The sequence below is a fragment of the Nematostella vectensis genome, chromosome 8 (genome assembly GCF_932526225.1).
Source record: "Nematostella vectensis chromosome 8, jaNemVect1.1, whole genome shotgun sequence".
Classification (NCBI taxonomy): Eukaryota; Metazoa; Cnidaria; class Anthozoa; order Actiniaria; family Edwardsiidae; genus Nematostella; species Nematostella vectensis.
The window spans coordinates 8048595-8066817 of record NC_064041.1 but is presented as its reverse complement, the minus strand read 5'-3'; the positions used below and the strand labels follow the sequence as shown (position 1 = coordinate 8066817).

General features: G+C 40.1%; 3 protein-coding genes across 3 annotated transcripts; all 3 read left to right on the top strand.

Annotated features, from left to right (window-relative positions):
• The first annotated feature begins 52 nt into the window (after window positions 1-52).
• LOC5499956 (mitochondrial thiamine pyrophosphate carrier) lies at window positions 53-8007 on the top strand. Its single transcript, XM_032368478.2, has 10 exons — window positions 53-455; window positions 1294-1376; window positions 1507-1558; window positions 2469-2544; window positions 3077-3180; window positions 3856-3925; window positions 4146-4246; window positions 4650-4766; window positions 5400-5537; window positions 6781-8007. Exons 1-10 carry the CDS (start codon window positions 276-278, stop codon window positions 6901-6903), a joined length of 1044 nt encoding a protein of 347 aa, XP_032224369.1. The 5' UTR covers window positions 53-275; the 3' UTR covers window positions 6904-8007.
• A 1336-nt stretch (window positions 8008-9343) lies between these two features.
• On the top strand, window positions 9344-10345 carry LOC125570301. The gene has a single exon (XM_048731843.1). It carries the CDS (start codon window positions 9344-9346, stop codon window positions 10343-10345), a length of 1002 nt encoding a protein of 333 aa, XP_048587800.1.
• A 6389-nt stretch (window positions 10346-16734) lies between these two features.
• On the top strand, window positions 16735-17826 carry LOC5505717 (adenosine receptor A3). The gene has a single exon (XM_001626408.3). It carries the CDS (start codon window positions 16735-16737, stop codon window positions 17824-17826), a length of 1092 nt encoding a protein of 363 aa, XP_001626458.2.
• Window positions 17827-18223: the final 397 nt, after the last annotated feature.

The following is an 18223-nucleotide window of genomic DNA, read 5'->3' as shown; positions in this document are numbered from 1 at the left end:
CTCTTTTGTTCGCATGAGTTTCTTTGTTGGGTACCCTGTGGGCGGCTTGGCCAGAGCATTACTCTAACGAAAAAATGGCCGCGAAAATGGCTCTAGTGAAGTGGTACTATTTACAACTCGTTGCCAGTTTTTTCGTCAGTTGAACTCTTCTGCGAAATCTAAGATATTCGGAAATCATCCACAAATGATGTGCTTTCGTATCATTTCATTTAATGTTCTTGTCTTGAAATATATTTTTCAGAAATAAGTCTGAAAAATAGAGGCCCGAGAAGAGCATGGTTGGTTTCAATCCCGACCGGGTAGAAAAAGGTTTGACCACGGCACAATGTGGAATTTGCGGATCCGTTGCAGGGGCATTTACTCGATTGATAGCACAGCCATTAGATGTACTTAAAATAAGGTTTCAACTACAAGTTGAGCCAACATTTCAGCCGACATTTCAGATTACTACGAAGGTGAGTTTCTCTGTCTATGATTTTGAATTTCTCTCTACGAACGGTTACTTATTGGTATCTCACAAAAAGACAAATTACGTAATTATATGATGTGAGAATGTTCATTTGAAATGTTGATTGTGATAGTTATTGCTATGAAAAACAGCAGGGTTAATTTGATCTCTACACGAGAAAGAGATTTGACAAATTGAAAACCGTGATCTGTGATTGCTACCTTCGCCGTGATTCGTGAATGGCGAAATTTGATCGGCGTTAATCGTTAACTATGCTCTTTAAAAATCGTGAATCGTGATCTATGCCCTTTAAAAATCATGAATCGTGATCTTTGCTCTTTAAAAATCATGTATCGTGATTTCCAAGTAAAGATGGATCCTTGTCGTCAGTTTATCAGTTTATTGTGAAACGTGATTTCCAATTTTTGAAACTCATGAAACGTTCAGTGACCCCCCTTACCACCCCTGTTGTAAATGTTAAATATCAATTTAAACATAATTACAAGTAGATAAAACGTGCCTCAGCTGCCTGATATATGCCAGATAGAAAAATAATAATGTCTTATTAATGGATCACAAGTTAAAGTGATTGTGCAAACTTAGAATCTGCAACGTAGCAAACAGCAATACTTAGGCTTACTGTGGCCTGTGCCCAAAAAGTAGCAAAGTAATTAAGTTATAGTTTCTGTTTTCAAGATCTTCACCTGAAAAAAACAAAATTTTAAGCTTTGCAGTTTTATTTGAAAGAACTGATGATCATTTTTGTTCATATAGCACTTCCCTTTATATAAAATAACTACAGTACATATATAAGACAGTTTGTACCTCGTGACATTTTTCTACAGGAATTCCAAGCGACAGGCAAATACACAGGGGTCTGGCAGGCTGGCAAGCTTGTTTTCGAAGAAGAAGGATTTGCGGCTCTATGGTCAGTATTATTTAACACTGTGATAAAAAAGAATCTACAAAAAGATTTGCACAATACAATATATAACAATATTAGTGTGAATAACAGTGTTCTTTGATATAAACTTCCATATAACTGTTTTTTATCATAGGAAAGGACATGTACCAGCCCAAGCATTATCTGTTGTCTATGGGTATTTCCAGGTATGGTATCATATGTATGTCTCTTCACCCACCATTACTTGATACAAGTGTGGTTTGTGTTCTAGGGAGGGGAGGGTGTGTGGTTTGTGTTCTAAGAAGGGAGGGTGTGTGGTTTGTGTTCTTTGAGGGGAGGGGGTGTGGTTTGTTTTCTAGTGAGGGGAGGGGTGTGGTTTGTATTCTGGGAGGGGAGGGGTGTGGTTTGTGTTCTTTGAGGGGAGGGTTGTGGTTTGTGTTCTTGGAGGGGAGGGCATGTGGTTTGTGTTCTTTGAGGGGAGGGGGTGTGGTTTGTGTTCTTTTAGGGGAGGGGGTATGGTTTGTGTTCTTGGAGGGGAGGGGGTGTGGTTTGTGTTCTTGGAGGAAAGGAGGTGGTTTTAGTTTTAAAGGGGAGGGGTGACTAGTGTTTCAGGAGAAAAGGCCATTGTTTGTGTTCCAGGAGGGAAGGGAGGGTGTCGCTTGTGTTCTTGGAGGGGACATGTAGTTTTTATAAAGGGAAGGAGTGACTAGTGTTTAAGGAGGGGAGGGATTGTTTAGCTTGTGTTAAGGGTGGTCATGAGAGTTTGGTTTTTGTTCTAGGCGGGAGGGGGTGTGTCACTTGTGTTCTAGGAGTGTTCTAGGAAGGGAGGGGTGTGTGGCTTGTTTTTCAATTGAAGAATGAAATGAAAAAATAAATATGATAAAATAAAAATTGACCTTTCAAACTTCTGAATTGATGCATTCATTCTCAATATTGATACATACAGTATACAATATAATACAATACAATTATCCTTGTTTATCGAGGGTAGCCAGAAATTGCACAAGTGGAACTGAGCTCCCGCGTGATCCGGAGTTGTGCATTTCGCATAGACGTCTATAAGACATTTTTAAAAGTCGATGTCAACTTGTTTTTTTGCCAATATTTATCCTTCAGTTTACTTGCTTTGAGGCCTTCACCAAAGCTGCTTACTTTATCTCTCCACGGACCATGGAGAAAAAGTACAAACCAGGTAAGAAATATACTTTTTGTGTAGTCTTTATATACAGCATGCACATATTATTTGGTTGAAATCTCATCTTACATTACTTGATATAGAAAACAGCATGTGTCATATTTTTGTATTGCAATACATGCAGAGCCACACAAAAAGGTGGCTTGTTCTGCTTGCAAGCTTTCAATTCTGATCATCATCACATGATAAGGAAAGAAAGTATACTTCAGATTTTAGGGAAGAAATAAAGTTTTCTACAAAGTCCCACAGCATATTTTTCACAGCTTCACTATACTCTGGTAGTGTCACAAAAATCAATAAAAACCCCAAATTGACAAACTAATCTCTGCTAAATTTTCGTCTTTATTGAAAAACTTTTGAAGTCAGGATAACCCTTGTGACTGAGATGAACAGTGCATACTATAAATTAACGGGCACTTAACTGGTATAAATTTATGGTGTCATTATACCATGATGCTAAGACATTTTGTGGGACCAGTCCTGTTTTGTTGGGCAAGACACAATCTCATATTGGGAACCTTTTTTACAGCGACTCATTTCATGTGCGGTGCTTTTTCTGGCTGTGCCGCCGCAGTGATGGCGCAGCCCTTGGACGTGATCCGCACAAGGCTTGTAGCCCAAGGGGAACCCAAGGTAATAGGTCTTATTAAAAACAGTAGTGGTGGGGCAGCTACCACCAAAACACGATGGGAGAGCGGGCCCGTACCCAGGGGGGTGCAAGGGGTGAGTACGCACCCCCCTACAACAGCAGAAAGTCCACTTTTGGTTTGCAATAGACAAGTTATTTGTAGACAAAACTATAAAGCATAAGCGGACTAGATCACGCTGGTATATCAGAAATCGAACATTTTTGTAGCCAAATTTGAGAATAAAAGTCTGGTGGAGGTATTGCAATGGCATAAAAATTCCTTTTTGTTCTTTTTGGAGTGGTCATGTTTTTAGATTTTTTATCAGAAAACTCCCCACCCCTGGAAAAAAATGGGTCCACTTTTTCGGATTTCGCATCTTTCCAAGATAAATCCTTGGTACGGGCCTGGGAAGGGGTGTTAAGACCATACTGTACTATGTGTTAATGGAAGCACCTTTAAATAACTTGTACTATACAAACAACTTTATGACAAGCCATGTATCTTGTACAAGGAACTATTACTGAACATGTAAGGTTGATTTAGGCACAACTTTCGCCCAAGACATTAAGATTACTTATCATTTGATTAAGATTATTATCAAATTATTATTACATATCATTTTTTTTATATTTAGTTCTTTATAAACAGCTGAGCCCTTGGATTCTTGTTGTCCCCTTAGATCTACAATAGCCTTCTCCAAGCTGCCAGGGTGATGTATAAGGGAGAAGGGCCCACCGTTTTTTTCAAAGGTAAGAAGGGATGGGATGGTGTCTGCAGAGGGCGGGACTTAGTGACAGCTGTCCCGCCCCACTCAGGCAACCCCTTTCTCCAACACATACATGCACACCTATCTTATGCATTTTTAGGACTTTTACATGAAATTTGAATGCTACCAGCATTTCATATTCCCATCTTTTAGTAGTTTTTAATCCATCCTTTTCTATAAATTTGCTGATTATCTCTTTACAGGCCTCACTCCATCATTGTTACAGATCTTCCCTTATTCTGGTCTGCAGTTTGGTTCATATTCTCTTCTTAAAACTATTTGGGATCATGTGTTTGACATAAAGGTCAGTTATAATATGCTTTTCAAGCATATTGAAGGTTGTGGTGAAGTGATGTTGTTCTGATAGATAAGGGGACTAGCAGGGGAAATACTGGTTCTTATGATGGTAATGAGGAGATGATGGCTAATGATGGTGATAACTAGGATATAATGATAAAAATGGTGTATGGTAGTATGGTAGATTTGTAATTTTGTTGTTGGTAATAGAGACATGATGGTAAAGATGTGGTAATAAAAATGAAGACGATTGATATTGATAATTTTGATAATGAATATGACAAAAGTAAATGATGCAACAACGACACTTATAATCGTGATACAATGTTAATGGTGATGGTTAAGTAGAGGAAGACTGGATGCACTACAGCTTGTCTTACTTATGCATTTTTCATTTTTCTAATAACAAGGTGCACAACCCATACAAGCCAGCCGATGTCATAGAGAGTCTCACTTGTGGTGCATTATCAGGAATGATCAGCAAAGCTGTCATCCTTCCATTTGACATCATCAAAAAGAGAATTCAGGTCAGGGGTTTCATTAAGTTTCAGAGTAGGCGCTGGAAATTGATAAGTAGGGGGTGGAAGTTATTAGTTCAAATAAAACATTAATCAACTCACCAAGAAAATAGTAGCTGGTATTTCCGCTGGCCACTGGGCGAAGAAACCCATGGCCCTTACTTTCTTACTTACTATTACCATAGATTGCTTAAGGTGCCTACCAAAATCAAGTGCCCACTCGAATTAGTGCCTTACCTTGAAAATAAAATACTAATAGTGGCCTCCCCTAAATAAGCACCTCGCCTGAAGGAAGCCCCTGAGTCTTCCTAGAAAAAAATACTAATAGTGGCCTCCCCTAAATAAGCACCTCGCCTGAAGGAAGCCCCTGAGTCTTCCTAGAAAAAAATACTAATAGTGGCCTCCCCTAAATAAGCACCTCGCCTGAAGGAAGCCCCTGAGTCTTCCTAGAAAAAAATACTAATAGTGGCCTCCCCTAAATAAGCACCTCGCCTGAAGGAAGCCCCTGAGTCTTCCTAGAAAAAAATACTAATAGTGACCTCCCCTAAATAAGCACCTCGCCTGAAGGAAGCCCCTGGGTCTTCCTAGAATTATCTTCTTGAATAATTTTCTCATTACAAGTATTTTTTTGGCTTGATTTAGGTTCAGGGATTCGAGGAAGCCCGGCAGAGCTTTGGTAGAGTGCAGCAATATGATGGAGTCAAGGACTGCTTCCGAACCATCCTCAAAGAGGAAGGTGCCATGGGACTTTTTAAAGGCTTAGCTCCAAGTACTCTTAAGGTGGGTGAATTCCTCATTACAGTTGCCCTTGGCAACAATGAAACAGTTACCCTTGACAACCATGTGGTGTCAAGGGACGTTTTAAAGGCTCCAAGTACTCTTAAGGTTGGTGAATTCCATATTACAGTTGCCCTTGGCAACAATGAAACAGTTACCCTTTACAACCACGAGGTGTTAAGGGGCTTTTTAAAAGCTTAGCTCCAAGTACTCTTAAGGTTGGTGAATTCCTCGTTACAATTGCCCTTGGCAACAATGAAACATTTTTGTCTCTGACAATTATTTGGTGCCAGAAAGACTTTGCAAGGGCTGGCTCCAAGTACTCCTATGGCACATGGTGAATTACTCTTTTTCTTGCCAACCACGAATCAGTTGTTCTTGACATGCATGTGGTGAACCCCGCCCAGAGATTTTTGAAGGCACATGCTTTCTTAGGGAGTCTTCATTAATTACACCGAGAGGGTGAGTGAGGATTTTTTCATTGTAAACTTTTTTCCGGTGCCCCCCCCCCCCCCCCCTTATAGAACCCGAAAATTTCCTTTCTTTTTCCCTTAGAGGACCTTTTTTTTTTTTTCAGAGCCCCCCCTTTTGGTGGTTAAAAATTTTCAGAGCCCCTTTCCACCCCCCTCGGTGTATTTAATGAACACTCCCTTACTAAACAATCACTCTACGCAACCATTGGAGCTCGTATTTTCCCTTCTGCTTAATTCAGCCATTAGCTCATGAATGACAATAATAGAATTCAAAAGGACCGTCTATGACCGTCCGGGTATGACATTAAACCAATCTTATTCTGGGGTAAGGAAAATTTGTTCGATCTGGAAATTTAAAAAAATGCGTATGAATTGGACTGTTTAAGGGGCTACGCCATCTGTTGCGCACCAAGTTTGCGTATGTTTTCCGGTTGAAACATCTACATTATTTCAATATATCACGGTTGACCTCTCATGACGGGCTGTTGAGAACTGCGGCCCAAGACACTGTATTTTATTTATTTATTTATTTATTTATTTATTTATTTATTTATTTGTTTGTTTGTTTGTTTGTTTGTTTGTTTGTTTGTTTGTTTGTTTGTTTATTTATTTATTTATTTATTATATTAGCTTTGCCACAAAGTAATTTACAGTTCTACATATATAACAAAATGAAAAAAGGCGCACTACAAACAAATAATAATAACGACGATAAGATAGTAAAAACAAGATAGTAACAAAACAATGATGTTTTTGTGGGTGTTGTTTTTTAGGCCGCTGTGACAGTTGGTATCATGTTCTGTACGTACGAACAGTGCTTACACCTCTTTCGCAAGCTGATCCACAAAGGCGATAGAACAGTATCCCCAGCAGCCGCAAAACATCCGGGTCATTAGACTTTGTGGGCTCCCTTGGCCTCCACGAGGAGCAAAGGGATTTGGAACACGTAAAAGAAATTATTACAGATGTGACAACCTACGAGCAGCTTGGAAGCACAAAACATCAATAGGAAAGTCTCCATGAGAATCAAAAGGTTCAGCACGTAAACAAATTCCAGCCAGTAGTTCTGATAATCGTTGGCGTGGCTGACTACCAAGCGGTGTGCAACCCTTGTGAATTGTAAATAGGGGGTCACGCGTTCCAAACCCCTTCGTTTTCAGATCATACACCTATTTCAAATAACGTTGCACTTGAAAATCGATGTATCGAAACCCACAGTGGTTCTGGGTAACGTATAAACGGCTTAATCCTGGTACAGTATTTGAAATCCATGCGAATGTTCACAAGAACATGAGCAAGAATTCTACAGCTTGAAGCCTGGATTAGTTTTAATTTGCGCTTATTTGCTTTACGATGGGTACAGTATTTGAAATCCACGCGAATGTTCACAAGAACATGAGCAAGAATTCTACAGCTTGAAGCCTGGATTAGTTTTTATTTGCGCTTATTTGCTTTACGTGTTGCTTTACATGGATTCTTCGAGTGCAACCATAGTTTAAAAAGGTGTATATACGTATTTCAAATAAGGTTGCAATTGAGAGTCCACATAATGTTCCACATGTTGTAACCTGCGGTGGCTCATGGGAAATGTAAAGATGGTTGATTGATTTCTTTGAAAGTCACATGAACAAGAATGCTACAGTTTTCCAAACCATTAGTTTTTTATCCACGTTAATATTTTATTTGTTCATAACAAATAAATTCTCAGAGTGCAACCTTATTTGGAATAGGTGTCTACAGTTGTTTTTTTGTAAAATTATTGTAAAAAGTTGGTTACCAAAAGAATGGAATGGTATTCTGAAGTTGATGCTTCAGAAGAAATATTTGTATGATGTAAATTACTATATATTCAGAACAAGAAATTTCCGATTTCCTCCGATAATACTTTTTCTAAGTCATATTTCATGTGTAGATTTAAATAAGGTAACCTCTGACTTGAATGTTGGCCTATAAATGTTAGACTTACATGAGGTTAATAAAATTCTCACTCTTCAACATTAGACGTCGTCCTTGGCAGTTTGTCAAAACTCACGTAACACTGTCCAGTGTCAACACGTGCACACCCAGATATCAAATCAAGCGCCAGGGCTCTTGTTCTTGTTGCTTTCATGCGTGTTTATTTCTTTGTTTATCTGATTGACCGACCGACTGATTAATTGGTTGGGTGTGTATCGCCGCTTAATGTAACAACTGCCGCTTAATGTAACACTAACGCGTAATGTAAAAAAATCGCACCTCTTAATGTAACACTAACGCTTAATGTAACAACAAATCAACGCTTAATGTAACAAATTTTCAACGCTTAATGTAATAACAGATTTAACGCTTAATGTAAGAACACTCGACGCTTAATGTAATAACCATAAATTTAACTAAGGAGAGTCGGACATCGTCGGACAACCACACTTGGAGAATGTCATATAGGTGTCAAGGGGGGTGCATAAATAGTCATGTGAGGTGTGACGTCATTAATGACGTCATTAAAACGAAAATACTTATATCTCGGGATACAAACATCGTCGGACAACCACACTCGAACGCGTGCAGACTTGCGTGCACTTCAAACTTGTCTTCACAAAGGTCGACAAGTGTTTTATAGGTTTCGTCATCGTTGGCTCGCAGTTGCCGATTTCGTACAGCATCAGTGGTGCATACTTGCCAAATAATCGCAGCGATAGCCAATATCCATAGTCTACCCATTTTGGCAATAAGTTCGCTGTATACACCTTTTGCTGTTCATTACCAGGAAATCTACATTCATTTGCGGTAATTTACGATAAAAAACGCGAATATACATTCATTTTCGTCATAAAGCGCTCATTTGCGTGAACACAAATTTCATTAGCGATATTTACATCGCCAGTAACATTCAATCGCAAAGATCGACAGTCATTCGCGCCTTTCGTCATTCAAAGGCGAAAAATGTACTTTAATCTGCGTGTTTATTCGATCATTAACAAAAAATCTATAGACAAATGTGCGAATTGACAGTCATGTGAATTTAACTTATATTTATTAGCGTTTATTGACATCTTTAACAAAAAGAGTGAATTCAATTGAATTTATAGTCAACCATTATACGGACATGACATAAATTAGTGCGATTATACAAACATTTAGACGTTCTTTGCATTCATTAACCAACAATCTTTTTTCAATAAAACAATAGATAATTTGAGTGTTTTTTTTTTACCAAACTAGATATTTTATAAGCTTTCGCATTCTCAAAAGGTTATGCAACCCTTTCCAAACAAATAACTTTATAAATGTAGACAACATTGTACAGATCTGTTCGGCAATACTGTACAGTCCGTGCCATTGTTCAGTACCGTTGCAATGCCTCCAAGAAAAATCCCCTTTGAGCACCGCGAGCGAATTATACGGTCATTCGAAGATAAAGAGGAAGATTATCTCCTGGTGGCGGACACATTGGGGGTCGTTGCTAGATACATACGAGAAGGGAGAATTGAAGAAAGACCAGGAGGTGGAAGAAATAACGTAAGAGTAGATGACGAGATGAGAGACTGCCTAAACGATATCATTAACGACAACTGCCTTCTTACTCTTAGCCGTATCAATCAAGAACTAAGAAGGCGACTGCCCTTGAAACCAAGGATTCACGACCGCACGGTAGCGAGAACGCTAGATGGCATGTTGTTCCGTGTAAAGCTGGCAAGGCCCCTCCCAGCGGAAAGGAACAGACCTGACGTTCTACAGAAGATAGACTACGGCAACTGGTTTATGAACCGTGGTGTCGTGCATCATTCGGTCTTTGTAGATGAATGCGGCTACAATATCTGGACCGCAAGAAGTCACGGGAGGGCTAGACAAGGAGAGCGAGCCTATAGACAGGTCTGCGGGCAGCGTGGGAGGAACATTACCGTAACAATGGCAATATCACCAATCAATGGTCTTGTATTCCACTCGGCAATTATTGGTGGCGTGAACGCACAGCGGTTCAGCGACTTTCTTACGCAGGCTAGACTTAACCTCGACCCGGACGAGATGGTGATATTTATTTACGATGGAGCGCCACCATATCGCAACCCTGCCGTACCCGGGCCCAATACAGAGATGAAAATGCTACCACCCTACAGCCACTTTTTGAACATTGTGGAGCAGGCAATAAGCTCTCTTAAAGCGGCTATAAAAGCTGACATCTCAAGGCCAGAAGTACAAGCCCAGATGGGAGAAAGGGGTGCGGCTAGAGACCAAGGCCTTGCATTGGGAGTTTTCCGTACGCGTTTGCTTTTGCAAGCGTTGCAGCGCAATATTGGTACTATTACCCCTGCTAAATGCGCTCAGTGGTACCGATTCATGCAAACATGTTTACCATGATGTCTGAATGGTGAGGTGATCGAGGGCTAATGCAAAGTGCAGCGAAATGCTCTATGTAGGACTTTAACATGACTCACCTTTATTGAAAATATATTTTTCGTTATTGAATGTAAAGAACGCGCAAATGATTGTATAAACCCAGTAATGTATATCATATTCGCGTGAATGACTGTCTATAAATGGTATTGAATTTCACTCTTTGTTATAATAAATATGTGTTGCACACAGTTGACTGTCAATTCGCCTAATTGTTTATCTTTTTTTTGTTAATGGTCGAATGAAAACGCACAGATGAAAGTATATTTTTCGCCTTTGAATGACGAAAGGCGCGAATGACTGTCGATTTTTGCGACTGAATGTTACAGGCGATGTAAATATCGCTAATGAAATTTGTGTTCACGCAAATGAGTGCTTTATGACGAAAATGAATGTATATTTGCGTTATTGATCGTATATTGCCGCAAATGAATGTACATTTCCTGGTAATGAACAGCAAAAGGTGTAGTAGCGCGAGGCCCTATCAGAAGAATAATAAGCTCCGGAAGCTAGCGAAAACTGACGGAAGCTACACAAAGGAAACGCTATCACAGGTGCTTACTAGAGTGTAATTAGAGGCGGATCCAGAAGTTTAAAAAAGTTTTAAGAAAGGGGGGCGGACGCTTATTTTAACTTTTGCCAGGATACATTACCGTCAAAGAAATGATATGTTTACCTCTATTTTAAGCATCCCTGATTATAGTCAGGATTTGCCCTTTATTCATTTATTATTTTTTTTTTATTGGGGGAGGAGGAGGGGACAGGAGGCGGTTCAACCACTGGTTTTAAAGTTTAGTCTCTGTGCCAGTCAATTTACCAGATACGGAAAAGTCCGCAGTATTGAAAATACACAAAATACTTTTGACTACTTTTCCACAGACTTCTACATGTAAGGTCTTATATCATTATACCGAATGGCGAATATTTGCTCGCTGAAAAGTCCGATCTTCATACTTGGGCTTTACTCGGGCAAATAACAAAATAGATTTTCATGAACGATCGAATACGAAGCTTTCAAAGTTTGTATCTGGCACTGCTTTACTAAATGGCTTGATTCTAGTGCGAGAAGACAGCTAATAATCTATGATTTTTGCAAGACAGTGTATAGCTGGTGTGGTTGAAAACTTGTCAATCAACGATCAACTCCGTGTGTATAGCTGGTGTGGTTGAAAACTTGTCAATCAACGATCAACTCCGTGTGTATAGCTGGTGTGGTTGAAAACTTGTCAATCAACGATCAACTCCGTGTGTATAGCTGGTGTGGTTGAAAACCTGTCAATCAACGATCAACTCCGTGTGTATAGCTGGTGTGGTGAAAAACTTGTCAATCAACGATCAACTCCGTGTGTATAGCTGGTGTGGTTAAAAACTTGTCAATCAACGATGAACTCCGTGTGTATAGCTGGTGTGGTTGAAAACTTGTCAATCAACGATCAACTCCGTGTGTATAGCTGGTGTGGTTGAAAACTTGTCAATCAACGATGAACTCCGTGTGTATAGCTGGTGTGGTGAAAAACTTGTCAATCAACGATCAACTCCGTGTGTATAGCTGGTGTGGTTGAAAACTTGTCAATCAACGATCAACTCCGTGTGTATAGCTGGTGTGGTTAAAAACTTGTCAATCAACGATCAACTCCGTGTGTATAGCTGGTGTGGTTAAAAACTTGTCAATCAACGATCAACTCCGTGTGTATAGCTGGTGTGGTGAAAAACTTGTCAATCAACGATCAACTCCGTGTGTATAGCTGGTGTGGTTAAAAACTTGTCAATCAACGATCAACTCCGTGTGTATAGCTGGTGTGGTTGAAAACTTGTCAATCAACGATCAACTCCGTGTGTATATCTGGTGTGGTTGAAAACTTGTCAATCAACGATCAACTCCGTGTGTATAGCTGGTGTGGTTGAAAACTTGTCAATCAACGATCAACTCCGTGTGTATAGCTGGTGTGGTTAAAAACTTGTCAATCAACGATCAACTCCGTGTGTATAGCTGGTGTGGTTGAAAACTTGTCAATCAACGATCAACTCTGTGTGTATAGCTGGTGTGGTTGAAAACTTGTCAATCAACGATCAACTCCGTGTGTATAGCTGGTGTGGTTGAAAACTTGTCAATCAACGATCAACTCCGTGTGTATAGCTGGTGTGGTTGAAAACTTGTCAATCAACGATGAACTCCGTGTGTATAGCTGGTGTGGTTAAAAACTTGTCAATCAATGATCAACTCCGTGTGTATAGCTGGTGTGGTTGAAAACTTGTCAATCAACGATCAACTCCGTGTGTATAGCTGGTGTGGTGAAAAACTTGTCAATCAACGATCAACTCCGTGTGTATAGCTGGTGTGGTTAAAAACTTGTCAATCAACGATCAACTCCGTGTGTATAGCTGGTGTGGTTGAAAACTTGTCAATCAACGATCAACTCTGTGTGTATAGCTGGTGTGGTTGAAAACTTGTCAATCAACGATCAACTCCGTGTGTATAGCTGGTGTGGTTAAAAACTTGTCAATCAACGATCAACTCCGTGTGTATAGCTGGTGTGGTTGAAAACTTGTCAATCAACGATCAACTCCGTGTGTATAGCTGGTGTGGTTGAAAACTTGTCAATCAACGATGAACTCCGTGTGTATAGCTGGTGTGGTTAAAAACTTGTCAATCAATGATCAACTCCGTGTGTATAGCTGGTGTGGTTGAAAACTTGTCAATCAACGATCAACTCCGTGTGTATAGCTGGTGTGGTGAAAAACTTGTCAATCAACGATCAACTCCGTGTGTATAGCTGGTGTGGTTAAAAACTTGTCAATCAACGATCAACTCCGTGTGTATAGCTGGTGTGGTTGAAAACTTGTCAATCAACGATCAACTCTGTGTGTATAGCTGGTGTGGTTGAAAACTTGTCAATCAACGATCAACTCCGTGTGTATAGCTGGTGTGGTTAAAAACTTGTCAATCAACGATCAACTCCGTGTGTATAGCTGGTGTGGTGGAGAACTTGTCAATCAACGATCAACTCCGTGTGTATAGCTGGTGTGGTTGAAAACTTGTCAATCAACGATCAACTCCGTGTGTATAGCTGGTGTGGTTAAAAAACTTGTCAATCAACGATCAACTCCGTGTGTATAGCTGGTGTGGTTGAAAACTTGTCAATCAACGATCAACTCCGTGTGTATAGCTGGTGTGGTTGAAAACTTGTCAATCAACGATCAACTCCGTGTGTATAGCTGGTGTGGTTGAAAACTTGTCAATCAACGATCAACTCCGTGTGTATAGCTGGTGTGGTGGAGAACTTGTCAATCAACGATCAACTCCGTGTGTATAGCTGGTGTGGTTAAAAACTTGTCAATCAACGATCAACTCTGTGTGTATAGCTGGTGTGGTTGAAAACTTGTCAATCAACGATCAACTCCGTGTGTATAGCTGGTGTGGTGGAGAACTTGTCAATCAACGATGAACTCCGTGTGTATAGCTGGTGTGGTTGAAAAACTTGTCAATCAACGATCAACTCCGTGTGTATAGCTGGTGTGGTGGAGAACTTGTCAATCAACGATCAACTCCGTGTGTATAGCTGGTGTGGTGGAGAACTTGTCAATCAACGATCAACTCCGTGTGCCTGTACGGGTGTAGTCACACACAGTTCAACATTTCAAAACTCCAAAGTGCTCTTAGAATGTAATACCCCGTCTGTCTAGCGTTAGTTTTAGACACCTCAATCACGTTATTCATTCTCAATTTAAGAGGGGATCTTACAAGGTTTAACAGGAATTTTGCCAGTAAATAGATATTCTAAAGGGCCCTAAGAGACGACAGATTTTGACCTCAAGACAAATTTTCCTAAGTTTGGTCGTGTCACAACTCTCGTAGCTCAAGATATGATTTTTCCAAGTTATGATGACGTAATTAATGACGTCTTGTCACGTGTCCATTTTGTTGGATGTCCCTTGACCTCAAGACAACTTGGCTTAAGTTATGTGTCGCAACTCCCGTAGCTAAAGATATGATTTTTTCCTAGTTATGAGGACGTCATTAATGACTTCACGTCACGTGTCAATATTATTGGAACCCCTTGACCTCAAGACAACTTGTCCTAAGTTTGGTCGTGTCACAACTCTTGTAGTTCAGGATACGTTTTTTCCTAGTTATGATGACGTCATTAATGACGTAATGTCACGTGTTTCTTTTGTGGGCTCCCCCTTGACCTCAAGAAAACTTGTCCTAAGTTTGGTAGTGCCACAACTCCCGGTGCTTAAGATATTGATATTCGTATTTGTGATGACGTCATTGATGACGCAGCGCTAAATGACCCCCCCCCCCCCGCCCCAGTTACACCCCCTTGACGCTTAGACGACTTATACCCTAATAAATTTGGTTTGTCTTGCGAATTGTTCTTTCGAAATCTATCCAAATTCATGGGTATTACATTAAACGATGACGTCACACCTCACGTGACCATTTATGCACCCGCTTGACACCTACATGACATTTTCCAAGTGTGGTTGTCCAACATCATTTTTAAAAATACAACTTCCTCTGTATTAGTTGATACTGTGAAATAGAATAAAGCTGTTTTAGTTGTAGGGTGGATTGAAATTCGCAGTGATTTAAGCGTTTTTTTTTAGATTAAAATTCACAACTGAGATGAACATCTTATTTGCATAGGGTGTCATAGCCTTGCGTCACCTGTCCGATCAACGGGATTTGTAATCTTGCAGGGTGATTGATTTGTTAAGAAAAACGAAATTGTTCGTATTGCATTATTTCGCTATGCCCTACAATACAAAAAAGCTCAATGGGAATTTCAAATATTCGCTCTGCGAATTTTTGCAAAATAACTTTTTTAAGTTTGCTTAAAAAAGCGGAGCAGGGATCAGAAGTGCTTGGGGAAGATTTTTCGATGACCCTTGAAAACGAAAACAGTTGTAAAATTTCCATACATTTTTTGTCCTAGTCCATTCAATTACATCCCGCGCTCAAAATACTATTTCATTATTATTTTTGAGAAACTAGAAAAAGAAATGGATGGCAGAAGGTATACGAGTTCAGTGCACGAAAAATATTTTCAACTGAAAATGCAGCTTTTTTATGTTGAGAACAGTCTGTTGAGGACCCAGAATACAGTTTCCGGAATACTTAATCACTGACTTTTCTTTTAACAATTCTGTCCAGAATGCAAATACTAGGTTTTTTGTGATCAAGTTTTTTACTCCAAAATATCTAAATGAGCTTGATGGGTAGAACATTAAGAGGACAGCCATGAAATTATGAAACAAAACCTGAAGAACTTAAAAATTGAAAAAGCGGAAATCCGTATTGCGCGATTACGTTTTTTCTTCATCTTTTTCCCTGTCAGTATTTTTTATTACTTATTATTATTATTTCAATTTAATTGCATTTTGAGAAGTGACACAGGTTGGTAAGCGTATCACATTTTTAGTACAATCTCAAAATGAAACTACTACTAGTAAAACTGCACACGGCATATTTAAGCTGCTGGGTGGTCACTGGTCCAAGGTGCGTGAGTGACAGACGTAAGATTCATTAGAACATTATTGTAGTTTTTCCCATTGATCAAGCAGATGGAAACAGAATTGAATGACCTTAAACTTTAATATTGTTAGCACTAATGTAAAATGGCTCTGCCTCCTTTCATTGTTTGGCTTTCTATGGTTTTCCTTCAACCCTTTCTTTGGATACTCCGATAGCTACCATTAGGAAATCGCTTTAGTCTGTTCAGATTGCGGTGGACTCAACATACGGAACTTTTAAAAGGTGTCCCAAAACATTGCGAAATTTAAAGCTTTATGATATTCGTATTATCGTGTTTTCGAACGAGATATTCCCGAGATGCATGTTGAATACTACTCATTTAGCGAAAACGTTCCATTGAACACAATAGAAGTGCACTTGTCAACACACTTGCAATCACGAGAACGGAATGACGAGAATAGCACAAACTCGATTGTCTGTGAAATTTAAATTTTTTCATCAGCAATTTCTTAAAATACTGAGCTATCAAAGAATACCTTTGAAATGAATACTTATTTTCCAATCGTCGTTTCATACTTGAATCAAATTTACCATTGAGTTACTTAAAGAAAAACATAGAAACATCAATGGTAATAATTTCACCGTGTAACGTTATTATAAGATTTAAAAAACAGGAAAGAGAATGTTCAAGTTTCACTTCCTCTTTACTCCTATTGGGTCTTCCTAAGGGGCACACATGAAATAATTACGAAAAACAGTACTTAACGGGACACGCATGCAAGCAAACAAGCCACCTGAGTTACGAAGGGGGCGTAACGGCCATAGATTTCGCTTATAACTAGTACTAGCACTGTGGCCAAAAACACTAGCCGCGATGTCAGGAACAACGAGTGGGAAGCCCAACACTAACACCATTGCTATCGCTGTGTTCTTGGGCGAGGGTACCCTTGGGGCTGTGGCAAATGTTCTAACACTCATTGTGTTTATTACGAACAGAACTCTCCGTAAGCGCAGTGCTTACTTCATCGCGAGCTTAGCGCTGGCCGATGCGCTAGTTGGGATAGCGGCGATTTGCCTGGCCGTTTTCATAGCACTCGGACACGACACGCGCGCAGTGTTAGCGCACCAAGTACCAGACTCATTCGCGTGTAGTGCCTTTCAGGTATATGCTACAGTGAGTTCAGGACTTGGTCTTTTGACCATTGCCATTGAGCGGTTTTTCGCTACGATGTTCCCTTTTCGTTATCGTGTCTCAAGAATGTACCCATACTATTTTGGTTTTGCGTTCCAATTGTTATGTTCCTCCTCTGCTATTGTAGCCCTGCTTATTTCTGTTGACGTGTTTAATATCTTCGTTAAATACTTGATCGCTTGTACACTTCCCGTTATCTGTCTTTGCTATGCTGCTATCTTTGTCAAGTTCAAACTGCAGAACAGACAGCACGGGCGCCAGGCGTTACCCCAGACACAACAACGAGAGAGAAACATGGCCAAGACCCTGGTCACCGCAACTTCCATCTCACTTTTGTGTTGCGTCCCGACTGTAATAATTGTCACTGATGTTAGAAACACCGAGGCCCATGTGGTGCTAGCTTGCTACTGTATAAGGTTCGCTAACTCACTGGTTAACCCTGTGATTTTTACACTCAGAATGGACGGCTTTAAAAAGGTTCTCGTCAAGTTCTTGTGTTGTACACGTGTTCAATTGCACCCAACAAATGGTCCATTTGTGGTAAGAGGCGAACGTGTCGCCAGAACCAACAACCTTCAAGACACTCCTTCTAGAGTTGTACTGAGCCGCGATGTTTGTCCTGGCCCAATCGTGGTGCTAAGGGAATGTGTGGCCAGGACAAAGAACCCACAAGAAAACACTTCTAGAGCTGTACTGAACCGCGACATTTGCCAGGAAATCTCTCAAGCAGAGGTCCCGTCGTTATCATCTTGCCCCGTCACCACCTCTCTGTAAAGGCTGAGGGGCGAAGTATAAACATGTATCAAATGAAATGTTCAAAAATAAATATGACGTCGCAAGAGAAAATCAGTCTTTATTGTCAGGGCCGTTGAAATGAAAGGGGCTTTGGGGGCGGCTTTCCTTCTAATATTTTCAAAACTTCTTAGAAAATGACCAGAAGGGGCGTATATATTTCTCAACCACCCGCCACCCCACCAGAGCCAAAAAGATGTTTCGATTGTTAAACATAGGTTTCGGCATTCATACTGATCTTGCTGGATTTATAGAAACAGACAATTTGTATTTGCTTCCCACTCCCACTGGTTTGGAAATAACATTGTGTTTGTGAGGGGTACCTGTGTGGGCAGTGTTTTTGAGGTGTGACTGTGTGGGGTGTGTTTGTGTGGGGTAA

Excerpts from the sequence above, each read along its gene's own strand:
- LOC5505717 (XM_001626408.3), top strand. The coding sequence starts at position 16,735 with ATGTCAGGAACAACGAGTGGGAAGCCCAACACTAACACCATTGCTATC.
- LOC125570301 (XM_048731843.1), top strand. The coding sequence starts at position 9,344 with ATGCCTCCAAGAAAAATCCCCTTTGAGCACCGCGAGCGAATTATACGG.
- LOC5499956 (XM_032368478.2), top strand. The coding sequence starts at position 276 with ATGGTTGGTTTCAATCCCGACCGGGTAGAAAAAGGTTTGACCACGGCA. Across the intron at positions 3,181-3,855 it reads TAGCCCAAGGGGAACCCAAG|ATCTACAATAGCCTTCTCCA; the intron begins GTAATAGGTCTT and ends TTGTCCCCTTAG. Across the intron at positions 4,247-4,649 it reads ATCATGTGTTTGACATAAAG|GTGCACAACCCATACAAGCC; the intron begins GTCAGTTATAAT and ends TCTAATAACAAG.